The sequence below is a fragment of the Nannobrachium achirus genome (genome assembly GCF_963921795.1).
Source record: "Nannobrachium achirus genome assembly, chromosome: 3".
NCBI lineage: Eukaryota > Metazoa > Chordata > Actinopteri > Myctophiformes > Myctophidae > Nannobrachium > Nannobrachium achirus.
Genome location: NC_137812.1, coordinates 773,054 through 798,580, shown reverse-complemented (window position 1 = coordinate 798,580; position 25,527 = coordinate 773,054). Strand labels below are relative to the sequence as shown.

At 41.3% G+C, this 25,527-nt stretch overlaps 2 protein-coding genes and 1 pseudogene across 3 annotated transcripts in view; all 3 read right to left on the bottom strand.

Moving 5' to 3' along the window:
* Positions 1–14,055, bottom strand: part of LOC308281573 — a 50,397-nt pseudogene extending 36,342 nt beyond the window's left edge. The window contains exons 1-5 of the transcript in view: positions 13,767–14,055; positions 13,490–13,592; positions 12,581–12,760; positions 6,289–6,412; positions 4,475–4,744 (exon numbers count right to left, since the gene is read on the bottom strand). The product of the transcript in view is annotated as an uncharacterized misc_RNA (transcript). The remainder of the gene's footprint in view (positions 1–4,474; positions 4,745–6,288; positions 6,413–12,580; positions 12,761–13,489; positions 13,593–13,766) is intronic.
* On the bottom strand, positions 9,466–11,979 carry LOC308281496 (protein-L-isoaspartate O-methyltransferase domain-containing protein 2-like; the record flags this gene model as incomplete). Its single annotated transcript, XM_080721714.1, has 5 exons — positions 9,466–9,474; positions 9,618–9,789; positions 10,206–10,305; positions 10,780–11,048; positions 11,969–11,979. 5 exons carry the CDS (start codon positions 11,977–11,979, stop codon positions 9,466–9,468), a joined length of 561 nt encoding a protein of 186 aa, XP_080577840.1.
* Positions 14,056–15,226: 1,171 nt separating the features above from the next.
* On the bottom strand, positions 15,227–19,545 carry LOC308281572 (protein-L-isoaspartate O-methyltransferase domain-containing protein 2-like; the record flags this gene model as incomplete). The annotated part of the gene is made up of 5 exons (XM_080721800.1): positions 15,227–15,325; positions 15,595–15,766; positions 15,881–15,980; positions 16,424–16,708; positions 19,416–19,545. 5 exons carry the CDS (start codon positions 19,543–19,545, stop codon positions 15,227–15,229), a joined length of 786 nt encoding a protein of 261 aa, XP_080577926.1.
* Between the last annotated feature and the right edge of the window lie 5,982 nt (positions 19,546–25,527).

The following is a 25,527-nucleotide window of genomic DNA, read 5'->3' as shown; positions in this document are numbered from 1 at the left end:
AAAAGTAGATGGCTAGCAAGGCAGAAAGAAGCATTATTGATTTTTGTATTATGTTTTTTAGACCTGATTGGTTGTGATATCTCCCTGACAACCAACAACAACCAATGGCTGCCGTTTTATTACTTGCGCCTATATAAAATATGAGGCGCAAGTACTGCGTTCAGTTGAAGGTTTTTGTCTGTGGCACATATTGGAACACTGAAGTATATTATATATAATACTTAAATATAATATATATATATATATATATATATTATATATATAATATATAATATATAATATATACTATATATAATACTTAAATATAATATATATATATATATATATATTATATATATAATATATAATATATAATATATACTATATATAATACGTAAAACTTGGACATTGAGGTATATATATATAGGAGTTCAGTTGAAGGTTTTTGTCTGTGGCACATATTGGAACACTGAAGTATATTATATATAATACTTAAATATAATATATATATATAATATATAATATATAATATATATAATACGTAAAACTTGGACATTGAGGTATATATATATAGGAGTTCAGTTGAAGGTTTTTGTCTGTGGCACATATTGGAACACAGAAGTATATTATATATAATACTTAAATATAATATATATATATATATATATATATATATATATATATATATTATATATATAATATATAATATACGTAAAACTTGGACATTGAGGTATATATATATATAATATACTATATATATATATATATATATATATATATATATACTATATATATATATAGGATATACTATATATATATATATATATATATATATATATATATATATATATATATATATTTCTGAAGCCAGAGACATATATACACACATATATACCTGGAGAGGTACTTTCCAAATCTATCCAGACAACCTCTTCGGGTATATCATCTTTAGAATACACTGTATATATATATATATATATATATATATATATATATATATATATATATATATATATATATATATATACAGAGAGAGAGAGAGAGAGAGAGAGAGAGAGAGATAAGAGAGAGATAATCTCCAAACATATATCCAGACAACCTCTCCAGTTATATATCCTCTCCATGATATACTGTATATATATATATATATATATATATATATATATACCTTCAACCTTCAACCTTCAGTTGAAGGTTTTTGTTTTTGTCTTTTTTTTAAACATCTATATTAAAAAATTTAAAAAAACATTTAAAGAAAGAATGCCTTGATAAAAAGCGCAAGTTTGCTCCTCGTTAGAGGTGCAGTCTTGTTGGTTGTTGTTGTTGGTTGTCAGGGAGGTATCACAACCAATCGGTTGACAGGCTTTTATTTTTTATTAATTCTACTCCGCTACAATTACAGCATTTGACAGCTTTAGTTTTGTTTCTTTGCAGATTTTATTATTAATAGGGCTACAAAACATAGAGGAAACACTTAATACACTTAATAACCAGTGTTGGGCACATTACTTTAAAAAAACTAATTAGTTATAGTTACTAGTTACTTCTCCAAAAAAGTAACTGAGTTAGTAACTGAATTACTCTATTGTAAAAGTAAGTAGTTACTAGGAAAAGTAACTATTTGTGTAAAAAAGTTGTAATATGTCAAAGAATTTGGATTGTTTTTTGGAGCAGGTTTCACAAGCCGGTTGCGGTACAGTAAAAAAAAAAGAAATCCAAAGGTTTCAGTTTATTTAAAGCCATACTGTGTAAGATGCCCAACTAGTGGTCATTAGCCCTATAGCAAACCGCGGTCGCGTCCGCGTCTTTCGGACGTTTTTCGTACCTTCAGACCCCCGCGTCTGCCTCCACCTCGCTGAGATCTATCTTTTAAGGGGTCCCTTGTTCCTGTGCGTTCAGTAATTCCAGAGATACGGACTCCTTCACCCTGCCTGGTAGGCGAAATTACCTAGAGAAGGGATGGTACAAACGGGCGACAACAAATATGGCTGCCATAGCGACCCCACTTCAAGATGCGCTGTGATTGGCCGGCAGTTGTATAACCCTCGCTGTGATTGGCCGGTAGTGTGATGACGCAATTTTGGCGCGAGATCCGGTCCACGGCAAGGATCTCAGTTTACATACAGAGAAGGCTTTACAGGCTGAAATTCACGGCGCGGATCTTCTAAAACTTTTGTGATTTAATAGTTAGGAGAATTTTAAGATTTGTTTTATAAAAAAAGTTACATAGTACAACTTTAACTTAAAATATTTGTATTATATAAGTAAGTAAATATAAGTATTTTTTTTAAGTAAATTAGAGTAAAAAAAATCGATTCAGACACATTACAGTATTTTCTGCCTTTCATTCTTTTCAAGGGGAAAAAATACCTTATATTGCTTTTTTGATGCCTTCCATTATTATTCTCATGGGGGAAAAAACACCTTGTGTAATTTTGCTTCACATGTGGAGACAGAACAAAGGTTTAGGCAATCATACATCGACATTTAATCTCTGCATAAGGATTTAAGGATGCTATGCAATTGCAAGCAGAGTTGTTATCAACAACACTCACAGAGTACTGACATAACTTAATGAGCTCCTAGTGCCTGGACTGGAGACAGAGCAGCTGCAGCAAATCTGCTAATTTGCTAATTTATTAATGAAATGGTGTCGCCTGCCGAATATAGACAATCTACAGGCAACTCTGTGAGTCATTTATTTATTTATTTTTGCAAGACCGACACACAGGGGCTCTCTCTCTCTCTCTCTCTCTCTCTCGCGCTCTCTCGCTCTCTCTCTCTCGCTCTCTCTCTCTCTCTCGCTCTCTCGCTCTCTCGCTCTCTCTCGCTCTCTCGCTCTCTCTCTCTCACACACACACACACAACCATCGTGACAGCTTGGGGACGCTTGTCTGACATAGTAACGGAGCACATTTCATCGTCAGTAACGGTAACAGCGTTGTAACGATGGAAATTGTAATTAATTCGATTACCCGTTACTGAAAAAATAATTTAAAAAAATAATTTAAACGCTTTTATACCCAACACTGTTAATAACACTTAATACCACTTAATTAATGGCTAATAATCGTAAGAAGCTGATCTACAATTTGTGATGTCTTGTGAGCCTGTAGATCTGCTGTTTTCTTTAAAGCTTGTCAATATTAGGACCATCTGAGTAGGCCTACTTTTACTTTGATACTCTAAGTATATTTTGATGCCTATACTTGTGTGCCTTATATGGGTGTGTTTGTGTCCTAACCAAGTGCTGCAGTACTGGCTTGGAGGGCCGAGTCAGGTAATCAGCAGAAGGGGAGACACCTGGCTAGTGCCTCCCCACACACTATAAAAGGGAGCGTGTCGCTGTTACTACATGTCATCTTTTCGACACCCGACTCTATCCCTCACCCTAACCCTAACCTCCATGGAGTGAGTCGCTAACCCTCCGGTCGAAATGATGGTAGTTCGAAAGAGCGCGATTTCCCCTTATAAAAGCCATGCTCTTCAAACCTGAGTCTTACCAGGCCGCTGGCCACACAGAGGACACCTTTGTTATTATATTGATGATACTGGGAAAATTACCCTGGGATCAATTGTTTTTAAGGCGAATGCTTTCCATAACAAATTATCCAGAGGTCATATAACACATGACATACCACAGTGTCATATGAGGGTAGGTTAGTTTAGAGTGAAAACTCTCATTAAGCTTAAACATTGGCAGGGCTGGTGTGGCAATATATCCTGCCACATGCCATGGTTGTGTTGTTTATTGTTTATCCTTCCACACTATGTTTTTATTTTATTTTGATTTAATTGTCCATAGCGTTCAGTTTATGTAATAACACTGCTTGTCTGCATTGTAGTTCGATTACCATTTTACGTCAGTAACGTCAAAGAGGGCACTGCCTCTGTGATCTTGACAGTTTGTACTTTTATAGCCATTACTTTTTGCCTTGAAGCGAGCCCACAATTGTTTTGGTAGGAACAATATTTCTAGATGGCCCAACACCACACCACTCCACACCGCCCACCGTGCCAGGTTTTCCACTACAAGGACCTGGGTAGAGTGGTGTTAAAAGAGGTACTAAACGTGGTACTAAAAAGTATCCAATCCAGAGTAGGTCTGAGCTAGGCCAAACAGGGCCAAACACTTCATAATGACTGAACACTCACTGACTTTTCATTTAGACCAAAGGGATATAGCTGTAATACATGATAATAGATGCTATTGTGTTATAACGCTATTATAATTTATTATAGTGTATTACAATTATCATAGTAATATATTAATACTTTGTAGTGTATTATAATCACAGTTATAATCCATTATAGAGCATTATAATTAGGATAGTTGTAATACAAACTTATATTGTATTATGGTAAATTTGTTGAAAATGTAGATATTTTTATGTGGTGCGGTGTGGAGTGGTGTAGTGATGTGTAGTGTGGTGCTAAGGCTGCAGTCGAAAAGGGGCTCTTGACACTTCTAGCTTTACATGTGTTGAACACTCACCCAGGATGAGGCCAACCATGGTGCTGAAGTAACCAGTCCCGCTGCCCAGGTTGAGGAAGGAGAGTCCAGGACGGAGGTCCAAGGCCTAGATGTTGGGAGCTGACAGGTGGATGTGACCATGACGCAAAGCCTGGTTCTTGTAGGCGTGGTCCTTGAACTCCTCCACGCAGTAGTCAGCCCTGTCGATGGCCCTGAACGCCTGCTCCACCAGCTCAGAGCGGATGTACTGGGTCTCCTTCAGGTTGTCAATCATCTCGTTGTTGTCTTGCCCTGCAATGACAACGGGACGAAGGAGGAAAGGCGGAAATGAACGAAAGAAATATGAAGCAGGAATCAAAGCAAGGATATTACAATTTAGGCACAATAAATGTAGATAATTTTAAACCACCAAACATATTGCTCATATTGGTAGGGATGGGACGATATGAAAATGTCATATCGCGATTATTGTGACAAAATAAATTGCGATTTACGATATTATCGCGATAATCAAAATCCATTATCCTGGGGCGGAACATTTGCCAAAAAATAGACGATCTACTAGCTCACAACGCGTCGCAAAGACATTTAATAGCAAGTGAAAAAAGACTGTATCAAGTACATACATTATAATTACCTTTACCAATTATAGAGGGTTTAAATGGTATCGGATATGCAGCTCGGCAAATAAAAGGTGAATTTAGGACGATATCACGATACATTAAATCTGTGTTTTTATCACGATAAACGATAATATCGCATATCGTCCCATCCCTACATATTGATCACATAGTGGTCCTGGGACTAAACCCCGGGCGCAAACCCCAGAAACATGGGGAAGAATTCAACGTGCTATTCTGCCACCAAAATGTGGAGCTACCAAACCTAAACGAACAGATGTCCACAAATGACATTTGAACTTTGATAACTCTATCCTCAACTGCCTTGCACCCAGAGAGTAAGTCAGTCAGTAGGTCAGTGGCCCTCGGCCCCAGGGACGCCCTTCAATTGCACATTATATGGAGTCAAATTCAGAGAGAGGGCGAGATCATTTAGCGACCTCTAAATCTACCGTCCGGGTCGCTAAATCTACCGACCGGGTCGCGAAATCGACCGACCGGGCGCTAAATCGACCGACCGGGTCGCATATCCACCGACCGGGCTGCTAACCCTAACCCTAACCCTAACCCAAACCCTAACCCAAACCCTAACCCAAACCCTAACCCAAACCCTAACCCTAAGCCTAACCCTAAATCACGGACCGGGTCGCTAATGCAAAATCACTGACCGGGTCGCTAAATCTACCGACCGGGTCACTAAATCTACCGACCGGGCCGGTAAATCACCGACTGGGTCGCTAAATCTACCGACCGGGCCGCTAAATCACCGACCTGGCCCGGTCGGTGATTTTGCAGTCCGGTTGGTAGATTTAGCGACCCGGTCGGTAGATCTAGCGACCTGGTCGGTGATTTTGCAGCCCGGTCGGTAGATTTAGCGACCCAGACGGTGAAAACTACCGACCAGGTTGCGACCAGGTTGGAGGTCGCTAAATGATCTCGCTCCTGCTGCAAATTCCCCTGTCAAATGCCCCCAATATGCCCTATATAGGCATGTCTCTAAGATATAACCATAAACAAACCCGATATGTCCATATATAGGGATACAATATATGGAGGTCCGGTTGTTCAGAGCCACACAGATCTGAATGCTACTGTATGCCCATATATGGTCATATATGGGACCGAACGACTTCTGAATGCGGCATGCACATCTTTAGAGACTAAAGCACTCTTTCTTTAATGATTGTAAACATAATCCTTCATATCAGAGCTTACGTAGTGGTACTGCGTCCGGTTTGCTCTCCCCTCTGTGTTCAGGCAACACCAGGGGGGTAAAGGACACTTCAGTGATCTTCTTTGCATCCCAGCTTTTGGGACCTGTTCGTGTAATCTTTAACAACTGCGAACAGAGCAAAGAAAAACTAAATCAGTAAAAGTCTGAAATGATGTGCAAATATTTTACTCCATTATACATAATGCATATATATTAGGGCATTCACCGAATATTCGAATATTCGAATACTAACGTCACTATTCGACTTGGTAAACTGAATTCGAAAATCACTTATTTTTTTAAAATATTTTTTTTACTCTTTTTTTTTTTTTTTTTTTTTTTTTAATTATTATCATTATTATTGTTTATTCATGGTTCATACAGCTTGGCTAGATAGGAAGTCATAAAAGATGATTTGTCAATGCCCCTGGTGGATGAATTGGTGCAGTCTATATACTGATGTCATGATGCTTGCTGATGTTGTGACCTCCCGACTTAATTTCGGTACTCAGCGGTGTCTTCTCATTCATTCATCCCGGCTTCACGTTCATATTCTCGGCTGTGAATCCAAGGAAACAGACGTCGTTTGAGTGGGAGACACGCCGACTTCCAAATGCTTGTGTGGCCGTGTATTGGGCATCAGAGAGCGGATACATATTCAGCTGGTGGACTGGGAGGCGCGCGCGCGACACACACACACACACACACACACACACACACACACGCGCGCGCCTTTGCTGCGTGTATCGCTGCGGGAGAAAGCCTGGTAGGCGAGGTTAATCGCTGCTAACGCGTCGCCGACCGCTTTAAAGAGAAAAGAGGAGCTTAAACACAACTTTGCTAATTGCTAGTGTTCCGTGTTGATATGTTTTCCTTTTCCACGACGAGTTGTGACTGCGTGATGACATGCAGCAAGGGAGGCGGCACGTCTATAATGTGAGCTTGTAGATTAAATGTTTTTGACAGAGCTCGAGCCGAGCGTTTGTGAGTGTGAGTGAGAGAGAAGAGACCCCGGCCCGCTGGTGCTGCTGCCTGCTGGAGCTGCTACTCACTGGACCTCCAGTCATTCAGTGTAGTCAGAATTATGTATCCGCCTAGCTCTGGTCCATCGCGTCACCTCCCGTGGACCAGAGCTAGTATCCGCCCTGCAATGCTCATTCATCGGCCACAAACATCGTCATGCCACGGACCTCCAATATTTACAAGCGACTTGGGCACTAGCCGTTAAGAAAGTATGAATGAACTTCCCCCGAACCTAAATAATTTCGGGTCGGGGCGTCCTCCCGAACCGAAATTATAACGGTATGGATCGACCCTAACTGCCTGTTGCTGATTATAGATTTGTTTGAACAGTCATTTTTTATTATTATTTCCACCAGCTCACGGTGCGAGCCGCGGCGTTGTGAGCTTGTAGATCTGCTGTTTTCACTAGTTTGGGTCCTGGGCGATTGTCTAATTTCTATTTTGGGTCACGGGCTAAACTGTTTGGTAATGTGAACCGCTGGGTTAAAGTCTTTTTATTTTAGAGCATGAAAGAGAAACTGATTAGAAACTGTTGCGCTGTGATGCAGGCAAACTATACAGCTGTCAAATGTACTGTTCCAGGGGAAGCACTGAGCGCACCCATACTTGCTGGTCGCTTAGTCCAATCAGGTCGCGGCTCATTTGTAAATGCCACGGTCAATAGCCAATCGTATTTCACTAACCTTCAGGTCTGTCCCGCCTCCAGTGGTTAACCCTCACTCGCATGTTGTGTTCAAGACTTGAAACAGCGCATCAATGATTGAGAGGCCGAGAATGGCTTGTTTTTATTGGATGAAAATATATATATATAATTCCCGTCGAATTCCGACTATTCGAATACTTTGAGGTCGAATAATTCGAATTCAAAAAATCACTATTCGTGAATGCCCTAATATATATTGCCAATCATTTTGTGGAAGCAGACTTTCAACTAATAGAAACTAGCATTTCTATATGGCTCAACTTTTCGCATTTGCGGCACCGAATATAGTAAGAAGTGAAAGCAAAGCACCTCCACTAAATATTATACCAGCTGACTTGATTCTCATTCAAAATGTAAGTCTGAAAAGACCGGAAGCTTTACCAAAGCTTTACTGTTCCCATGTTCAAAAGAGCATTACTGAATGACGTTTGTTTCTTGAACGATCAGTGATTATTCATGCCAATTGGCTACAAAAGTAAGAAAGTAACAGGTTGAATTCTGGTCAGACTTCAAATAAGTTTCAGAGTGTCCGACATTACATGTTTTACTTTTGGTCAGCAACATAATGAGAGCGAGATTGACTTGTATTATTATTCTTTTTTTTATGATCAGTTTTCACAGTTATTAACCTTAAAGGATATACTTCACTTTAAAAAAAAAAAGAACTTTTGGTATTTTATCATCTAATCAGGCTTTTATGGACACCCTGGACAGTTATTAACACATCTGGTGCCAACCCCGAGTTTCCCGAGTTTGTATTGGTACCAACGCTGTGCCAACCCCGAGTTTCCCGAGTTTGGGCCGTTTTTGAAAAAAAAAAAAAAAAAAAAAAAAAATCAAAATGTTTTTTTTCAACAAAAAAAATTTGGACCTCCAGAAATGTATTAGGCATGATCGCGATCGCGAAATTGCATGTTTAACCCCCAATGCCCCATACCAACCCATTCTTTCAAACATGGCAGCCATGTTTGTTTACATCTGAAGAAAACATAATGGCCCATAAATCATGAATGCCTGAACGGATTTCCAAGCGGATTTTTTTTGTTTGAAAGCTGTGAACAGTGTGCACACACGTGGTGCATCAGCTAGGCATGGGCGTGCACTTTTTACACAATTGCGCAATTACATGGAAGTCTATGGTAACCATGGCAACGTGGGACATTGAAGAGAAAAAATCATAGCAACGGTTGCTCGATTCAATATTTAGATATTTGATGTAAATGTTACCAGGCCTCCTCCTCCAGGGCCTCTCCCCATACACACCCATTGTAACTTCAAACTCCATTGATAGATTCATTAAAAACACAGATTGTCAAGGGTGTTCATAAAAGCCTGATTAGACAATAAAATGACCAAAGGTTTTTTTGAAAGTGAAAAATCCCTTTAAGATATCAAATAACAAGTATGAGTTTGTTTGTTTTCTCCCTCCTCCCTCCCCCCCACACACACATGTTCACAGTTGCTGTATTTAAAACAAATAAATGTGTGAAGCCGTAGTCATATTGTATGTCATATCGTTATGGGGATGTTTAATGGAAATAGAGATTACGTTGAGCCCTATTAAAATTGTACATATTTTTGCAAGGATGTGTGCCCTGTAAATACCTTCTTCTCCAGTGGCAGAACCAGGATTCCTCCCACTTTCAGCAGGTTATTCATGAAGTCCAGATGCTGGCGCTGCACACTGGCACCAACGTACACCCTGTCATACTGACGATCCCCTGGTACAATCTCCAGACAGTTGCCCACCTTAAAGCAAGGCTCGCAAAACGAACACCTATATGCAAGGACAAGCAAACACCTTTATGCAAGGACAAGCAAACACCTATATGCAAGGACAAGCAAACACCTTTATGCAAGGACAAGCAAACACCTATATGCAAGGACAAGCAAACAGGGTTAATTCCATCAACTAAAACTGTCGACTACCTCTTCACAGACGAAAACTAAATAAAAACGAAGCCATGATGACTAAAACTAAGACTAAATATACTGACAATTTCATCAACAAATAAAAACTAGACTAAAATGTTAGGGAGGGACTATGACAAATTAATTTAGATTTGTTGGTTGCGCTCACACAACACAACACAACACAACACAACACAACACAACACAACACAACACAACACCATTAACTCTTAATGTCTACTTTTCTGTTTTTTTTAAATACCCTATGAAATAACCTGTTACCTGTCAAAGCTTGCACTACTCTTGATGAAGTCAAGTTTCTTATGTGCATATTCAACCACTTCAGCATGCAGCTCAACCCCATGGTTCACTCCAAATGGACCTGTGGGGAACATAATAAAACAAAACTTTATTAATTCACCACAAAGAAGGGAAAGGGCATGTCTATTCTATTCTATTGGAGGATCGTCACATTAGACTCTTCTAGCTTAGCAGCATGTGTTGAACACTCACTAGTCTTGCGAGACCAGACTGTTGCCTCCGTGATTTGGGCAAATGCTCCCGGCATACAGTCTGGTGCATCGAAAGAAGAACGATGAGTACCGGTTAAAGCGGAATTGAAGCCTCCTCGTCACTTCCGTTTCCGTCTCACATCGCACACATTTATCATTATATAAATAAAAATCATATAAGCATGTTAACTTGCTGCTTAGCAGAAATGACATTTTAAAATATATTTTCTTGAACGGTAATGCCCGTTTCCATTACTCGCCGCTCGGGAGCTGCTGTTCCAGACTCTATATAGCATTCAGAGATTGTGGAATAGTTGTCTGGCTACGCTAGACTAAACACTCACCCAGGATGAGGCCGACCATGGTGCTGAAGTAACCAGTCCCGCTGCCCAGGTTGAGGAAGGAGAGTCCAGGACGGAGGTCCAAGGCCTCCATCACCTCACAGTAGGTGACAGGAGCCAACAGGTGGATGTTCTTGTCATGCCAGGGCTGGTTCGCGTAGGCTTTGCCCTTGAACTCCTCCAAGAAATAGTCGGCCCTGTCGATGGCCCTGAACGACTGCTCCACCAGCTCAGAGTGGATGTACCCGGCCTCTATCAACTCATGGAAGGAGCTGAAATTGGACACACACACACACACACGTGTTTGCAGTGTTAACCAGCAGGTTTTGGCTGGTTAGCTTCCCAATTACATACATTAAATAACAACACATAGTGCAGGAAAAGCACATATAAAGTTGACTTTATACAGACTGAACTCTTCAGTTCAGAGCTTACGTTCGGGCAGCACCAAAGGGGCGAACAACACATCAAGGAGGCCCTCTTTCTTCCAGCTGTTGGAACCAGTCCGTGTGATCTTTATCAACTGAGAACAGAGCAAAGAAAAACTAAATCATAATTGCTAAATTGACCACTGTAATTTCCAAATCAAGAGTGCAACAGAAACATTTTTTTTATTCCAAACGACTTGCAAATTAGAAAGATGCTGTTTGATTTACACAATTTAAAAAATATCAATAGTTCCATTGAAGAAGGGTTAATCACACTCTAGGCCCTAGATCTAGATGTGGAGACGAGACAAGAGAACAGGCAGATAGCATACACGGACGCACAGACACGGACATGATGTACCGTTTCTAATAGTAAACTGCGACCTTTGGTCGCAATTAATGCTGCTCTCATGGACGCTTGCATGCTTTCACTTTGTGAACGAGAAGATCTGTTTATTGTGCAGAAAATCGTTTGCATCTCTGCCAACTTGCCGAATCCATCATTTTACAATTTGGAAAGGTTCAAGTACACCTAGCTCTTATAAGGGGTGATTGGTCTAATTTATGTTATGGCCAAAACACACACATGACTAATTTAGACCCTGATGTGAGACAGAAGGGTGTGGAGGGCAGTTCAGGGGTCCCGAGTTGGTGTTGGTGTCTCAAATCGCATAACATCATGATATCGCATCATCACATCACATCAGCGCACTAATTCAGAGATGAAATGCAACCAATGAGCCTTGCACTGAGCTTAATTGCACCCTTGCACCATTGCACCCTTGCACCATTTAACTAGCGAAATTGGACAGACACATCCCCAACACATGTTCCTTTGTTCTCAACCTGTGGGTCAGGAGCCCCAGGGCGGTCCCCACATGATTTTTATTTATTTTATTTTTATTTATTTATTTATTTATTTATTTGGGGGGGGGGGGGGGGACAGTGAAGTGACAATTTAAAGACGTAAGACCTTTTTAATACTTAAAGAAAGAAAGAAAGAAAGAAAGAAAGAAAGAAAGAAAGAAAGAAAGAAAAAATACCATAGCCTACTGCATCAAAGGTAATCAACAAACTATACTATAAAAACTGGTCAAACATTGGGCAAACTGTCAAATAATATAAGAATTGTGAAAAGAGCTGATCTACGAACTCACAACGTCTCACACTGCAAGTTTGTAGAGGTGCTATTTTCACAATAATCATCTGTGGAACAGAGTCAAACTAGGCCCAAACTCCTACAATTCCAAGTGCTCATCAGGGTGTGGGCGGGGGGGGGGATCCGCTGTTCAATTATGATTATTTTGGGGGGGTCGCGGCCTGAGAAGTACTACTGAGTACTGAGGATTTTGCAGGAATGTGTTCCCTGTAAAGACCTTGTCCTCCAGAGGCAGAACCAGGATTCCTCCCTCTTTAAGCAGGTTCTTCATGTAGTCCTCGTACTGGCGCTTCACACCGGCACCTACGTACACCCTGTCGTACTACGACGTTTTCCTGGGCCAATCTCCAGATCCAGACAGTTGCCCACCATGAAGGAAGGCTTGCAAAACTTAGACCTAGAGGTTTACACGCAAGCACACACATACAGTAACACAACACAACACCCTTTTATAATTAAGATTTTATAGAAATTAGCCTTTAGTAGTTCATTTCATTTGGCACACCAATATACATGGTCAAAAGCCAGTGTTAATTTAACACAGAGTGTAAAAATGGTAGGCCTACCAAATATTCACATCATATGCATGCATGCATACATTACATTGGCACCTGGCACATACACTAGGCTACACAGTATTGTATTAATTATAATGCCACTTCTTAGTCAGGGCTAACCTTCTTTAGATATGTGTCAATGTCAATATGTCAATGCATTGTTATTTTGTTGACTCAATATTTAAGCCTATTGTTTGTATTGTATTTACACAACATTTTGTAAACATGGGGGAATATCAGTCTGTAGGCCTAATACTGAATAATAATGGATATAAAACCCTTTTCCCCCTCTTTTTGAATGTAACTGTCCTATAGTAGCCTAGAGTTCATTAACAGTAATCGAACCACTATTACTTATTCTGTAATTAGATTTGAATAAGCCTGACACACTGACGCAGTAAACACTTGTGCACTCGTCATAATTGCTCAGCGGTGCTCAAGTTGCGCTCAGAAGGTTGGAGTGTTTGCGTGTTTCAGTGTCAGACCGATGACAGACATTGACTGTACTCTCGATGCCCCCTTTCCGTCAAATTTACGTTATAACCTGTACAATAACCTTGATACTGTACCTAGTCAAGGTGTCAGAGGTCTTGATGAACATGTCCAGTTTCTGATATGCAAATGCAACCACGTCAGCATGCAGCTCAACCCCATGGTTCATTCCAAAAGAACCTGTGGGAAATAGAATACAACACAACTTTATTATTCCACCACGGTGAAGCCAAGGGGGATATCTATTCTATTCTATTCTATTCTATTCTATTCTATTCTATTCTATTCTATAAGAGGAATACAGTATCAAGAAGGTTGTAGACTCTTCTAGCTTTACATGTGTTGAACACTCACCCAGTATGAGGCCGACCATGGTGCTGAAGTAACCAGTCCCGCTGCCCAGGTTGAGGAAGGAGAGTCCAGGACGGAGGTCCAAGGCCTCCATCACCTCAGTGTAGATGTCGGGAGCTGACAGGTGGATGTGACCATGACGCAAAGCCTGGATCTTGTAGGCGTTGCCCTTGAACTCCTCCACGCAGTAGTCAGCCCTGTCGATGGCCCTGAACGCCTGCTCCACCAGCTCAGAGCGGAGGTACTGGGTCTCCTTCAGGTTGTCAATCATCTCGTTGTTGTCTTCCCCGCAATGACAAGGAAATGAAGGAGGAAAGGCAGTATAAGTTACAATTTGTTGGTGAAAGAAATTATGCAATAAAGTGGTAACATGGTAAAATAGAGTGGTAACTTAAATGAATACTCCAGATTTACTTTTGTCTAAAACATCTCTCTGGACTTGAAAGGGATAGTTCACCCAACAAAAGATTTGTTTTCCCCTTTTCCATCGACTACTTGAATTGATGGATATTTTTTAGTTTGGTGACCAGCAGTGGTTTCCTAGGGAGTCAAAGGGCCCTATTTTCCCAAAAGTCAGCTAAATTCGTAATTTGGGGTTTTAGTATTTAGGAAGGGGTGTTCCTGTGCAAAGGTTGTTATTTTGGACACCTGCTACAGCATATCCCTAAAAACACAAATACATCATGCACATGTGGTTTGGGCGTTATAACAATAAAACCAATTCGCCGTGCCAGATGCCATTGCCAACCCGTTATCCCCAGTGCAATTTTGAGCCCTCTCACTCTCTGCGCATGAAAGAGCGATGTTGCCTTAATATAAGGCAATATATAATTAATATAATTGTGAACGTTGTCCAAGCATACTCATGTGCTGTGCCTCCCCTGTTGGATGTTCTAACTGTACCTGTGCCATGCTTTATATTTGAATTATCACTCACACATTGCTGGTTATGGATAACTTTAAATTACAGCAATCTGCTTGTGTTCTGGATTAATTCAATGAAATGGTCTGTGGTTATAGCAAACGCAGATTAAAGACATTCATTGTATTAGTCTTTGATAAGCTTAACTGGCAACTGCTGATAAAAACACAATTTATTGACACAAGGAATTAATAGTCACGCTATTGTGGGTCAGAGTAAATGTGTAATTCATTATTTATCACTTATTAGACTTGCTGGTAAAAGCGCAGGTGACATCGCCCTGTAGAGAGTAGCTACTCTTTGAGTGTGAGCCCAACCTGTGAATTATACCTAAACTGAAAGAATACAAACAAACAAAAAGGTAAGATGACGAATATACTGTATATACATATTTAAATAATTAGATATATATACGTATATACTGTATATAAATATTTAAATAATGAATTATAAAATAATTAAGGTGTCAGTAATCAATAGGAAAAAAATATTGTTTTGGGGTGAACTATGCCTTTCATATTGCATACATGCTTCTTGGGTTTCAGAGCTTACGTTTGGGCGGCACCAGGGGTGCAAAGACGACATTAAGAATCGTCTTTTTCTCCCAGCTGTTGGAACCTGTCCTTGTGATCTTTGTCAACTGCCGAACAGAGCAACGCAAAACTAAATAAGAAGTTGCTCAAATAAATGTATCAACTCAAATTATAGTGCAACGGAATGTTTTACTCCAATGTGAAAGAGAAAAAAAATAATAATACAAAATAAATACTAATAAATATATATATACACACACACACACACACACACACACACACACACACACACACACACACACACACACACAAACACACACTGAAACATTACAAACTCAGAGTTCATTAATACTGAGGATTTTTGCCCCATAAAGACCTTGTCCTCCAGTGACAGAACCAGGATTCCTCCCACTTGGAGCAGGTTCTTCATGTAGTCCTCGTACTCGGCCTTCACTGCGACACCACAGTACACCCTGTCATACTGATGGCCCCCTGGTACGCTCTCCAGGCAGTTGCCCACCATAAAGCAAGGCTCGCAAAATGTAAATCTATTCCTGTATAGGCGACAAAGCAACACAAATCAAAGCGATAACTGTCACTCACCCTCACCCTCTTCACTCGTCCTTTCCGCCAACCATTCGTTATATGAAACAACCTGATACCTGTTAAAGCCATCTCTGGACTTGATGAGTTCCAGTTTCTCATGTGCATATTCAACCACTTCAGTGTGCAGCTCAACCCCATGGTTCACTCCATGTGGACCTGTAGGGAAAATAATAAAACACCACGGTGAAGCCAAAGGGGATATCTATTCTATTCTATTCCATTGAGGATTTTTCACTTACTCATCTAGCTCTGCATGTTGTCACCTTCTTTTTTTTTTCAGAAAACAGAAAGAAATGATCCAAATCAAACTATTTGATAATATGTACTAACAATACAGTATATGACTATTGACATAAGAATAACACCGTCTTTCAGTTGTGTAACATAAGAGGACTTAGGCTAATTTCTATTTTGACTTGGGCAATTATAAACCTGACTTAGGACACATTATTTGTGGAGTAACTTGACTTACTCCAGACTTAGGCTTTTTTTGGCCTATGTCACAAGACTGACTGAAAATCTGATTTAGGCAAAAATATACATTTTCTCCAAAAATTGCCATTATTATTATTATTAAATTGTATTCACAGAACGCTCACCCAGGATGAGGCCAACCATGGTGCTGAGGTAGCCAGTCCCGCTGCCCAGGTTGAGGAAGGAGAGTCCAGGACGGAGGTCCAAGGCCTCCATCACCTCACAGTAGATGGAAGGAGCTAACAGGCGGAGGTTCTCGTGATGCCAGGCCCGGTTCCTGTAGGCGCTGCCCTTGAACTCCCCCAAGAAGTAGTCAGCCCTGTCGATGGCCCTGAACGCCTGCTCCACCAGCTCAGAGCGGATGTACTTAGCGTCCTTCAGGACATCTATTAAGTCATCATTGTCTTTCTCTGCAATGACATTCAATCGTGATATTTAGATGACATCTTCATTGTATAGTTTGGTTGAAATTAGGAGAGTATTTCGATTTTAATTAATATTTAACAAGTTCTACTATTTATTTTTAGGGTTATGCTTGTTATTATCAAGATGAATTGTGTTATTATTTTTTCACATTTCATCAGTGTTGACAACCCACCCAGTGCTGCCAAGAAAATAAATGATTTAGTTCCAAGTAAAGTGGACAGCTTCAGGGGCGCTGGAACTCCCAAATCCCAAGGGGAGCTGAGCCTGGAGGAGTTCATGCGTGCGGCCTTTGCCTGCACGCCGAAAATTCACGTTTTTTATCCGGTTTTGGGTTATTTTTATTATGGTTTCGGGTGCTTATTCCCCGCACAACGGTGTAACAAGGAGCTGTATAGTTACTAGTTATTTTAGCACACAGTGCAACACACAGCACGCATGCACACACACAGTCACTCACGCACACACTACAAAATCGGGTATTATTTTTGTAACAGTTTTCTACTGTTTTTATTCCCCATATACAATGGTGTTAGTTTGTAACAATGAGCCTATAGACAGTTTCTAGTTCTCAAATAAATAGACTTTGGTGTGCCATCAAAGCGGGATTTAAATTTGACTTCCCTTCTGACCGGAGGTGGCAAGGTGACCATGTGATTAGGTCACCATGTGATAATCAATTTTTTCAACATATTTTATTCCCCAAAGTCAAATACATTATTGTTTTAATATAGCTCTGTGTTTGTGTATATATATAGGCTTATTTAAAAAAAAAAACACCAGGGGAGCTGCAGCTCCCTCAGCACCCCACTTCCAGCGCCCCTGGACAGCTTTGCCTATTCTCATCTCAAGTCAAAAATTATTATTATTATTATAGCATAAAACGTATGAAAATTGAGAAATTCTCACTGATATTCCGAGCCTGTTACATGAGTTCTGTGCTGCTTAAAACTCATTCACTGCTTTTTCAAAATGGCCCCCAAGTTCCTCACTGCCACGTTCCTAAATTTCTAGTGCGCGGATCAATTTTTTTAGTGCACGGATTGTGCACGCCCATGCCTAGATCATGCACCATATGTGTAGTACTTTTTCACAGCTTTCAAACAAAAATCTGCTTGGAAAAGTCAAACAAAACAAACAAACATGGCTGCCATTTTGAAAGATGTGTTTGTTATGGGGCTAAACATGCAATTTCGCGATTGCGATCATGCCTAATACATTTTAGGCATTTTTGGATTATTTCTTTTTTTTTAAATGGCTGCCAACTCGGGAAACTCGGGCCATGGCAGCCTGGGACTACTGTAATAACTCAGGAAACTCGGGCCTTGGCAGTAAGTAACATTAGATGAAGTCCAATCAAACATGTGATCATGAGGTTTTAAAGTGCTAGTATTAAAAGCCAAAACAGGGGTGACTTTAAAACTAGTGTGCAGAGGCGTCAATTGGGTATGGCAAGGTATGGCAGCTGCCATACCTTGGCTACAGGTGGAAAAAATAAAATGTACTAAAATGAATTCATCATGCCTGTTGCTAAGGTATGGCAGGTATGACTGGTGTCTTGCACGCACGCCTTTGCGTGCTATTGTGTGCTCTCACTGTGACATGGGTCTGGGAAACAAGCCAACAAATCAAAGACATGTTGTACACTGTACAGTAGGTATACCGGTAAGCAATATCAGCATTATGTTTTGAAATCAGAATTCACTGCATATTACCATTAAGAATAAAACTAGAAATGAACTGCCATACCTGGAACAGCTGGAACAGTGGTTGCCGGTTCTGTAGGTGCAGAATCTGTCTCTGCATCTGGTTCCATTGTAGATCTGGCTTCTGTTACTATTGTGGACAAGAAGAAATGAAAATGCCCAGTAGATTGATATAGATATAGAAAAGTGCGCTCCTCGGAGAATGCCAATCAACATGACATGGCAATAAAGTGTTTACATTTGACATATAACACACCAATATAATATAATTTCCGTCCTCACTTAATCACAGTGGGTATTATAATGACTGGAGGGTGATATTTCCAAATTTCGAGGGTGAGATTTCCTAGACTGGAGGGTGAGATTTCCAAGGTGAGTTTTCTGCGAGTGAGGGTGAGTTTGTTCTAGGGTGAGTTTTCCTGTTACCCATTAAACAACCGGTGCTTTTGTAAGTGAAGACTGTGTGCGGCAAAATTATAAATCATGCTCGAATTTATATGGAGGATATCTTTCACAATGTACATGTTCTAGACATTCTAATGATCACCAACAAACTTATTACAGGGATTTTACTTATGTTTTTGCGAGGAATAGCTTCGGTGAAAAAATTTGATGTTGAAGTTGTGTGAATGTCAGCCTCTGTGGGGGGTATTTATATGCAAATATCGTGAAAAATAAAATCATTTAAACCTTTTTTTGGATAAAATACAAATGTTGTGATACTGCAACAGTGGGTCTTACAGGGTTAAATAATCAAAATAGCATAGCTGAATGCTGCTTAAACTCATCACAATAAAGCAAATAAAGAGTAGCCTATGAAGCAGTCAACAAAAGGTGCATGCACTCTTTCCAAGATAAGTAGTCTTCTTTCACTTTTTTTTGTTTTGTTTTTAATCAATAAATATTTACTTTTGTCTTTTCAACTGTATCTGCATCCCCTCCCTTGTTTTGGAATAATCCATGCATTTTTATTTCCATAATGTCTTACCTTTGGATGTTATCGATGCATCTGAAAGTTTCTTTGCCAGATCATTGATCTGGATCAAATACAGAACTTCCACTGTAATATCCACACCTTCACCAGGGAAGGTTTGCTCCAGATAGTCCACTGTTTTCATCCTGTCGGCATTTTCCAGACATCTAGCCGGGATTTCTTTCTTTTTAATCAGATGCCACAGGAAGCGTTTAAAATCATTATCTTTCAAATCCTCCAGAGCCCTCTCTAATAGTATATAACGTGGCACTGCCATTATAGGCTACTTCTCTGCACACAGCACCCGGTGTGGTTAGAGAGTGCGAGGATGTCTTGCCTGCGTATTTTCAGTGTCCCTCTTTAAACTGCAACCCTCTCTGGCAAACTACTGCACAAAAGAATCTCTGAATGAATTTGAAAATTGTGGGAGGCAACAGTCTGGCCACGCAAGACAAGGAAAATGATAACAGTATGACGTAGCCTACCAGGAATTGTCAATAGCCTTTTTTTTTACTATAGCCTTAATGTCTTGCATTGTCCGTATGAAAGTATGAAACAGAGACAGGCAGGTAGAGAGAAGTAATCCCAGGTCACCAACCAACCCCCTGACCACTTTTACTATGCCTTTTTTTAGCCTATTTTCCGACTGTCTTAAAATGATTTTTTTTTTTCATATGCCTAGTAGGTAGGGGTGTAACGATACATTTTTACAACGATATCACACGATACATGGTTAACGATATGTAGTGATGCGTGAAAGCGGGGATTGAACCCGGGTCTCCCACTCGCCAGTCCAACGCACAACCAGTCATGCTATTAGCCCATTTAAACATACCAGTAAGTTCCTTGAGGAAACTTGGGATAATGCAGCAAATACAGTAGTCAACATGCAGTGCAAAGGCTTGGCCACTATGTGTCATTGTCTGGCCGAATATTGAACCGGTGTTCACTAACTTCACTCACAGAGCTACCACCAGTGCAAGTAGGCCTACTGCACACACTGACCTCCACACACCGCACCCACTCAACCCTTCCACCTCTACCCTACAATAGTGCTGCATTATGGGCTACAAAGCTCTGGTGCTGCCTAAATTAGCAGTAAAAAATAATTTAGATTAATTATAAAATGTTTGATTGTATTATTATTATTATTATTATTATTATTGCCCCTTCAAATAATCCTCTTTGTCATAGTCCTGGACTACGCACTCAGGAAGGCCATCAGTGGACAAGAGCAGGATCTTGGCCTCAAGACGACACCCTGCAGTAGTCTTGTCAGACCTAGACTACGCGGATGACATCAGCCTACTCTCCAACCATGTGGAGCAAGCACAGCAGCTCTTGAGCAGAGTGGAGTGAGTGTGCCAAGGTTGGCCTTCAGCTGAACGCCAAGAAAACTGAGGTGATCACCTATATCATCCAATCAGAACACCCACCTCTGACAACAACAGGAGGCACTGCTCTGAAGGAAGTCAAGGACTTCAAGTACTTGGGCTCATGGGTCAACTCAACAGAGCAGATCTTAAAGTGAGGAAGGCACTTGCATGGAGGGCCCCGAATGGCATGGCCAGTGTATGGAACTCCAACCTCCCCCGACAAACCAAACTCAGCTTCTTCTATGCGACGGTAGAGTCTGTTCTCCTATATGGCAGTGAATGCTGGACCCTGAAGCCAACTCTGCAGACGTCTCTAGATGGGTGCTACACCAGAATTGTACATGTAATGCTCAACATCAGCAAGAGTACACAGAATCTGTAAGCTGGAATATTAAGGGTGAGCGATAAAATAGCAGTCAGGAGAATGCGACTTGCAGGACACTTTTTTCACACTACCACTACCTTTGCAAAAAAATACACGCAAGCTCAACGCAAGACGTTGTGAGCTTGTAGATCTGCTATTTTTTGGCAAATGTTCGGCCCCCGGATAATAATAATATTGTAAATCGCAATTTCTTTGGTCACAATAATTGTGACATGAGATTTTCATGTCGTCCCACTCCCATCCCTAACACACACTCACGCACGCACGCACGCACGCACGCACGCACGCACACACACACACACACACACACACACACACACACACACACAGTCCTCTGTTACATATCTTTTCTCCTTCAGTTTCTGAATGGGGATGTTTCTAAGTGGTGGTGTTTCTGAATGGAGGTCTGCCCCCACTATTTAATGTGCTGCTGCCTATTCTGTGTTTCACATCAGTCCAGTGAAAAGGTTTGGCATGCCAGACATGCACCAGGGAGAGTCAATGACAGAACAGGTGTGTGAATAATTCTGTTACCGACTTTCTCAGTGGTGTATTTGTGTATCAGCCACAGACCACAGAATATATGTTGCGCTCAGTAGCACGCAGTCCCGCAATGCCATGTGAAGGGCTCCCCCTGCTGTTAGCTGAGGGAATAACAGCTGAGTTTCAGAGCAAGTTGGTGATTGAGACTTTGAGAGAGAGAGAGAGAGAGAGAGAGAGAGAGAGAGAGAGAGAGAGAGGGAGAGGGAGAGGGAGAGGAAGATAGATAGATAGATAGAAAGATAGATAGATAGATAGATAGAGAGAGAGAGAGAGAGAGAGAGAGAGACTTTGCACCCACTGCACAGAAAATGAAGTGGAAACTTGAGCTACACTTCCTAATAATAATAGTTACCTATACTATCCCGCAGGGGAAATTCAGATATCGCAGCCCAACCCAGCTGCTTTTTTTTTATCAGCTTTAACCCAGCTGAACTCAACCCAGTGATGCCCACAAGGAGCATAAGGGGGAAGGGGAGCAGTGATAGCTGGAGCGGGGAATCATACCTGCGGCCTCTGGTGCCCCCGGCGTCTTAGGTGTGGACACTAACCACTCAGTTATCACTGCTCTAACCTCATTCATTCCGGATGGGGACCATCCGGAATCAATGGGGGTAAATTTACTCGAATCAAATTTTTGTCTAAGGAATACGACAAAAAACTAAAAATATTATTGAACTCTAGTCTCCATGGTGTGACTAATGAATAGAAAAAAAGTCATGTTGGGGGTGAACTACTCCTTGAATAATGGAGCCTCCCGAGATGACTTACCCTGTGCTGCGCTCAGTCACATTTAGTCTATTTTTCATTTTCTCGTTCTGAACGCTACTGGACGTAAATGCTGTATTTTTTTAAAAATCCATTCAGAATGGAAAAATGAAAATTAAGGAAAATGACTCATTTTCCAATTTATGTTCTTGTGTTTTTAATAGAGAATAGAAAACTCAGATTACGACCTGAGAATCACCATGTATTCATTTATCTATTAATCAATGTATTTATTTATGTTGGCTTTTCATTGGCTGAGACTGGTAGGAAGGTTGTGTAAGTGTGGACCACACGGCATACCACCGCCACGGCTCCTGCTTTCCCCGGGGGGTCCGGGCCTCTACGGACCCCCGCCTGTCACCCCGCCATTCAGGGGGTCCCTGAGCCGGCAAGCAGGCCCACAGGAGCCTCCTACGCACTACCGGAGCCTCAAGGACACGGAAAAATGTAGGATATAAAAGCTTGCGTCCCCTCACAACGTGCGCTGCGGGGCCGCCGAGCGTTCCACGGACCACCCACTTCTCAGGGGGGCTCGTGGGGGTCCCTTGCCTCCGACCCACCACCGGGGGTCCGGCACGCAGTTTGCGGACCACTGGCGCCGTTCCCCATTAATGAATGAATAATAGTATAGGTAGGCCTATACCTGAACAGATTAAATCCCACCCATTAACTGTAAGCTTAAAAATAACCCAAATGAACGCGTACAGGTCCATTTGGTTTCATGTACAACTCTCCATCATCATGACGCACGTTGTGCCTCTGGCCCAGCTTGTGCACTCCGGTAGCTGGCACGGAGTGTGCATGTGCGTGTGCATGTGCTGTGTGTGTGTGTGTGTGTGTGTGTGTGTGTGTGTGTGTGTGTGTGTGTGTGTGTGTGTGGACAGAGGCCCTTACACGGAAATTCTGGCCAGCACAGAATCCAGCTGTATGGAAGCAGCCCTGGTCAGCACCCGCCAAGTCCTCTACGGCCAACTACACAACGCAAAGCGTGCCGCCGGTGGACAAAAAAGGCGATACAAGGACTACACCAAGGACCTTTTGAAATGTGAAATAAGTGACAGTAACCAGCGAAAGCGCTCAGAGAAGAGTGCCCAGCAACACCGGAGGGAAGCCGGCATTCCCCCAACGACGGGTCTCCCCTGCCCTGTGCACAATGTAATTTCACCTCAAGATGTGAGTCATTCAAACATCCACACACAGGAAAAGATTTAACCATCAGAGGAACCATCACATGCTCCACTTCCAATGTCATATATCTGTTGACTTGCCCTTGTGGTCTTGCATATGTGGGCCAAACTAGCAGAGCCCTGAAGACCCGTATAAGTGAACACCGATCTAACATCAGAACAAAAAACCCTAAAAGTCCAGTTGCACAGCATTTCAATAAGATGGGACACTCTGTTTCCCAACTGAGGTATGTGGGTATAGAGAGGGTCACACTTCCCCAAAGAGGAGGAGATATACACAACCTCCTCAATAGACGTGAGGCCTTTTGGATTTATACCCTGCGCACCCTACAGCCTGATGGTCTAAACGAGGATTATGAACTGTCAGCTTTCCTTTGAAACCCACAGAAGGACACCTTATTGTCTTATGTCTATACTCATTGTTCTCTCTTGTTTGCAGTAATGACCATTCATCGGACAACCCCATTGGACATCTCAAACACGCTTTATGGATTGTCACCCTGAACTGAAGTACACAATTGATTTTAACTTAAATAGTTAAAAAACTGTTTTAAAAATTGTAAAACTTTATGTTTTAAATAAACACTGTGGAGCATTGAGCTGTGTGCGGACCTCTATTCTCTTTAATCTTTGTAGATATTGAACCACTGAAAAGCATAAACATAATCTTGTGTGACCAAATAATAAATACAATAGCTCTACTGGAGCAGTATTTTTTTTTTTTTCTCTTCCATTTCCTGAAAATGAATTCAAGGTTTCCACCCGACAGCGACAATATGCTCTATTCCTTCTAATAGAACCCTTGTTCATGTCCTCTCACATATAGGCCTATGTACACCAGTGTCATGTATAATTCATGGAAGACACTGTGTAAGTGAGAGTGTGTGTAAAAACATCTACAATCATCCACTATTCCATACGTCTCTTGGCAATAGAGATACGTACAACACACTTAGAATGGGGTTAGAATGTAATCTCTGCAGGGTGCTTGGGTGGCGCAGTGGTAATATGCTTTGTCGGGCGTCTTTGCAAACCCAATTGGCCCGTGTTAGGGGGAGGGAAGCCAGCCAGGGCGGGGAGTGTTGGGCTGGAGGAGTCGAACGAAGGCTCTGCGTCCTCCCGGTGGGGGCTCCTCACTGGCAGGTGAGTCAGTAGGATACAACAGCAGTGACAACACAGAAATGTGTGTGGGGAGGAATCAATTGGCATAATGACTAAATGTGGGAGAAAAGGGGGTAAAAATGATTGACTCCAAATTAGAAAAAAGAAAAGAAAAATGGGGGCCTAATAGACCTCAACATTTTTCAGGCCAAAGGACCCCTTAGCTGAGAGGGAGATGACGCCCTAGTGTATATAATTGTGTTAAAGAAATGTTCATAGATTTCATAGATGGCGTAATAGACTTCCTTTAGATACTCTGAGGGCCCCCTGTGGGTCCTGGACCACCTGTTGATTTTAGCTGCTATATAAAACAAATATACTGTATAAGTGATTCATCATAATAGACATCAACATCATGCAGCCTATTTTTTGACAATTGTTTTCCACTTAGACCTTTGACATTGACCGGCGTCCTCCCGGGGTCTATACTTGATCCTCTACTTTTGTCCCTCTACAACACCAACATCTTGTTTACTGTAAAAAACGGTAGGCAATTTACAAGCTTGCAATGAAACTCTGGTGGGTGCAGTAATCCAGATGGGTGAAGATGACAATGGCTCCATCTAACGGTCGAGGGTGGTCATTGCATGTTTGCGACAGTATTTTGATTACTATATTATCCCAATGTTGAGTGAAACTTTGTGTGTGTGTGTGTGTGTGTGTGCGTGTGTGTGTGTGTGTGTGTGTGTGTGTGTGTGTGTGTGTGTGTG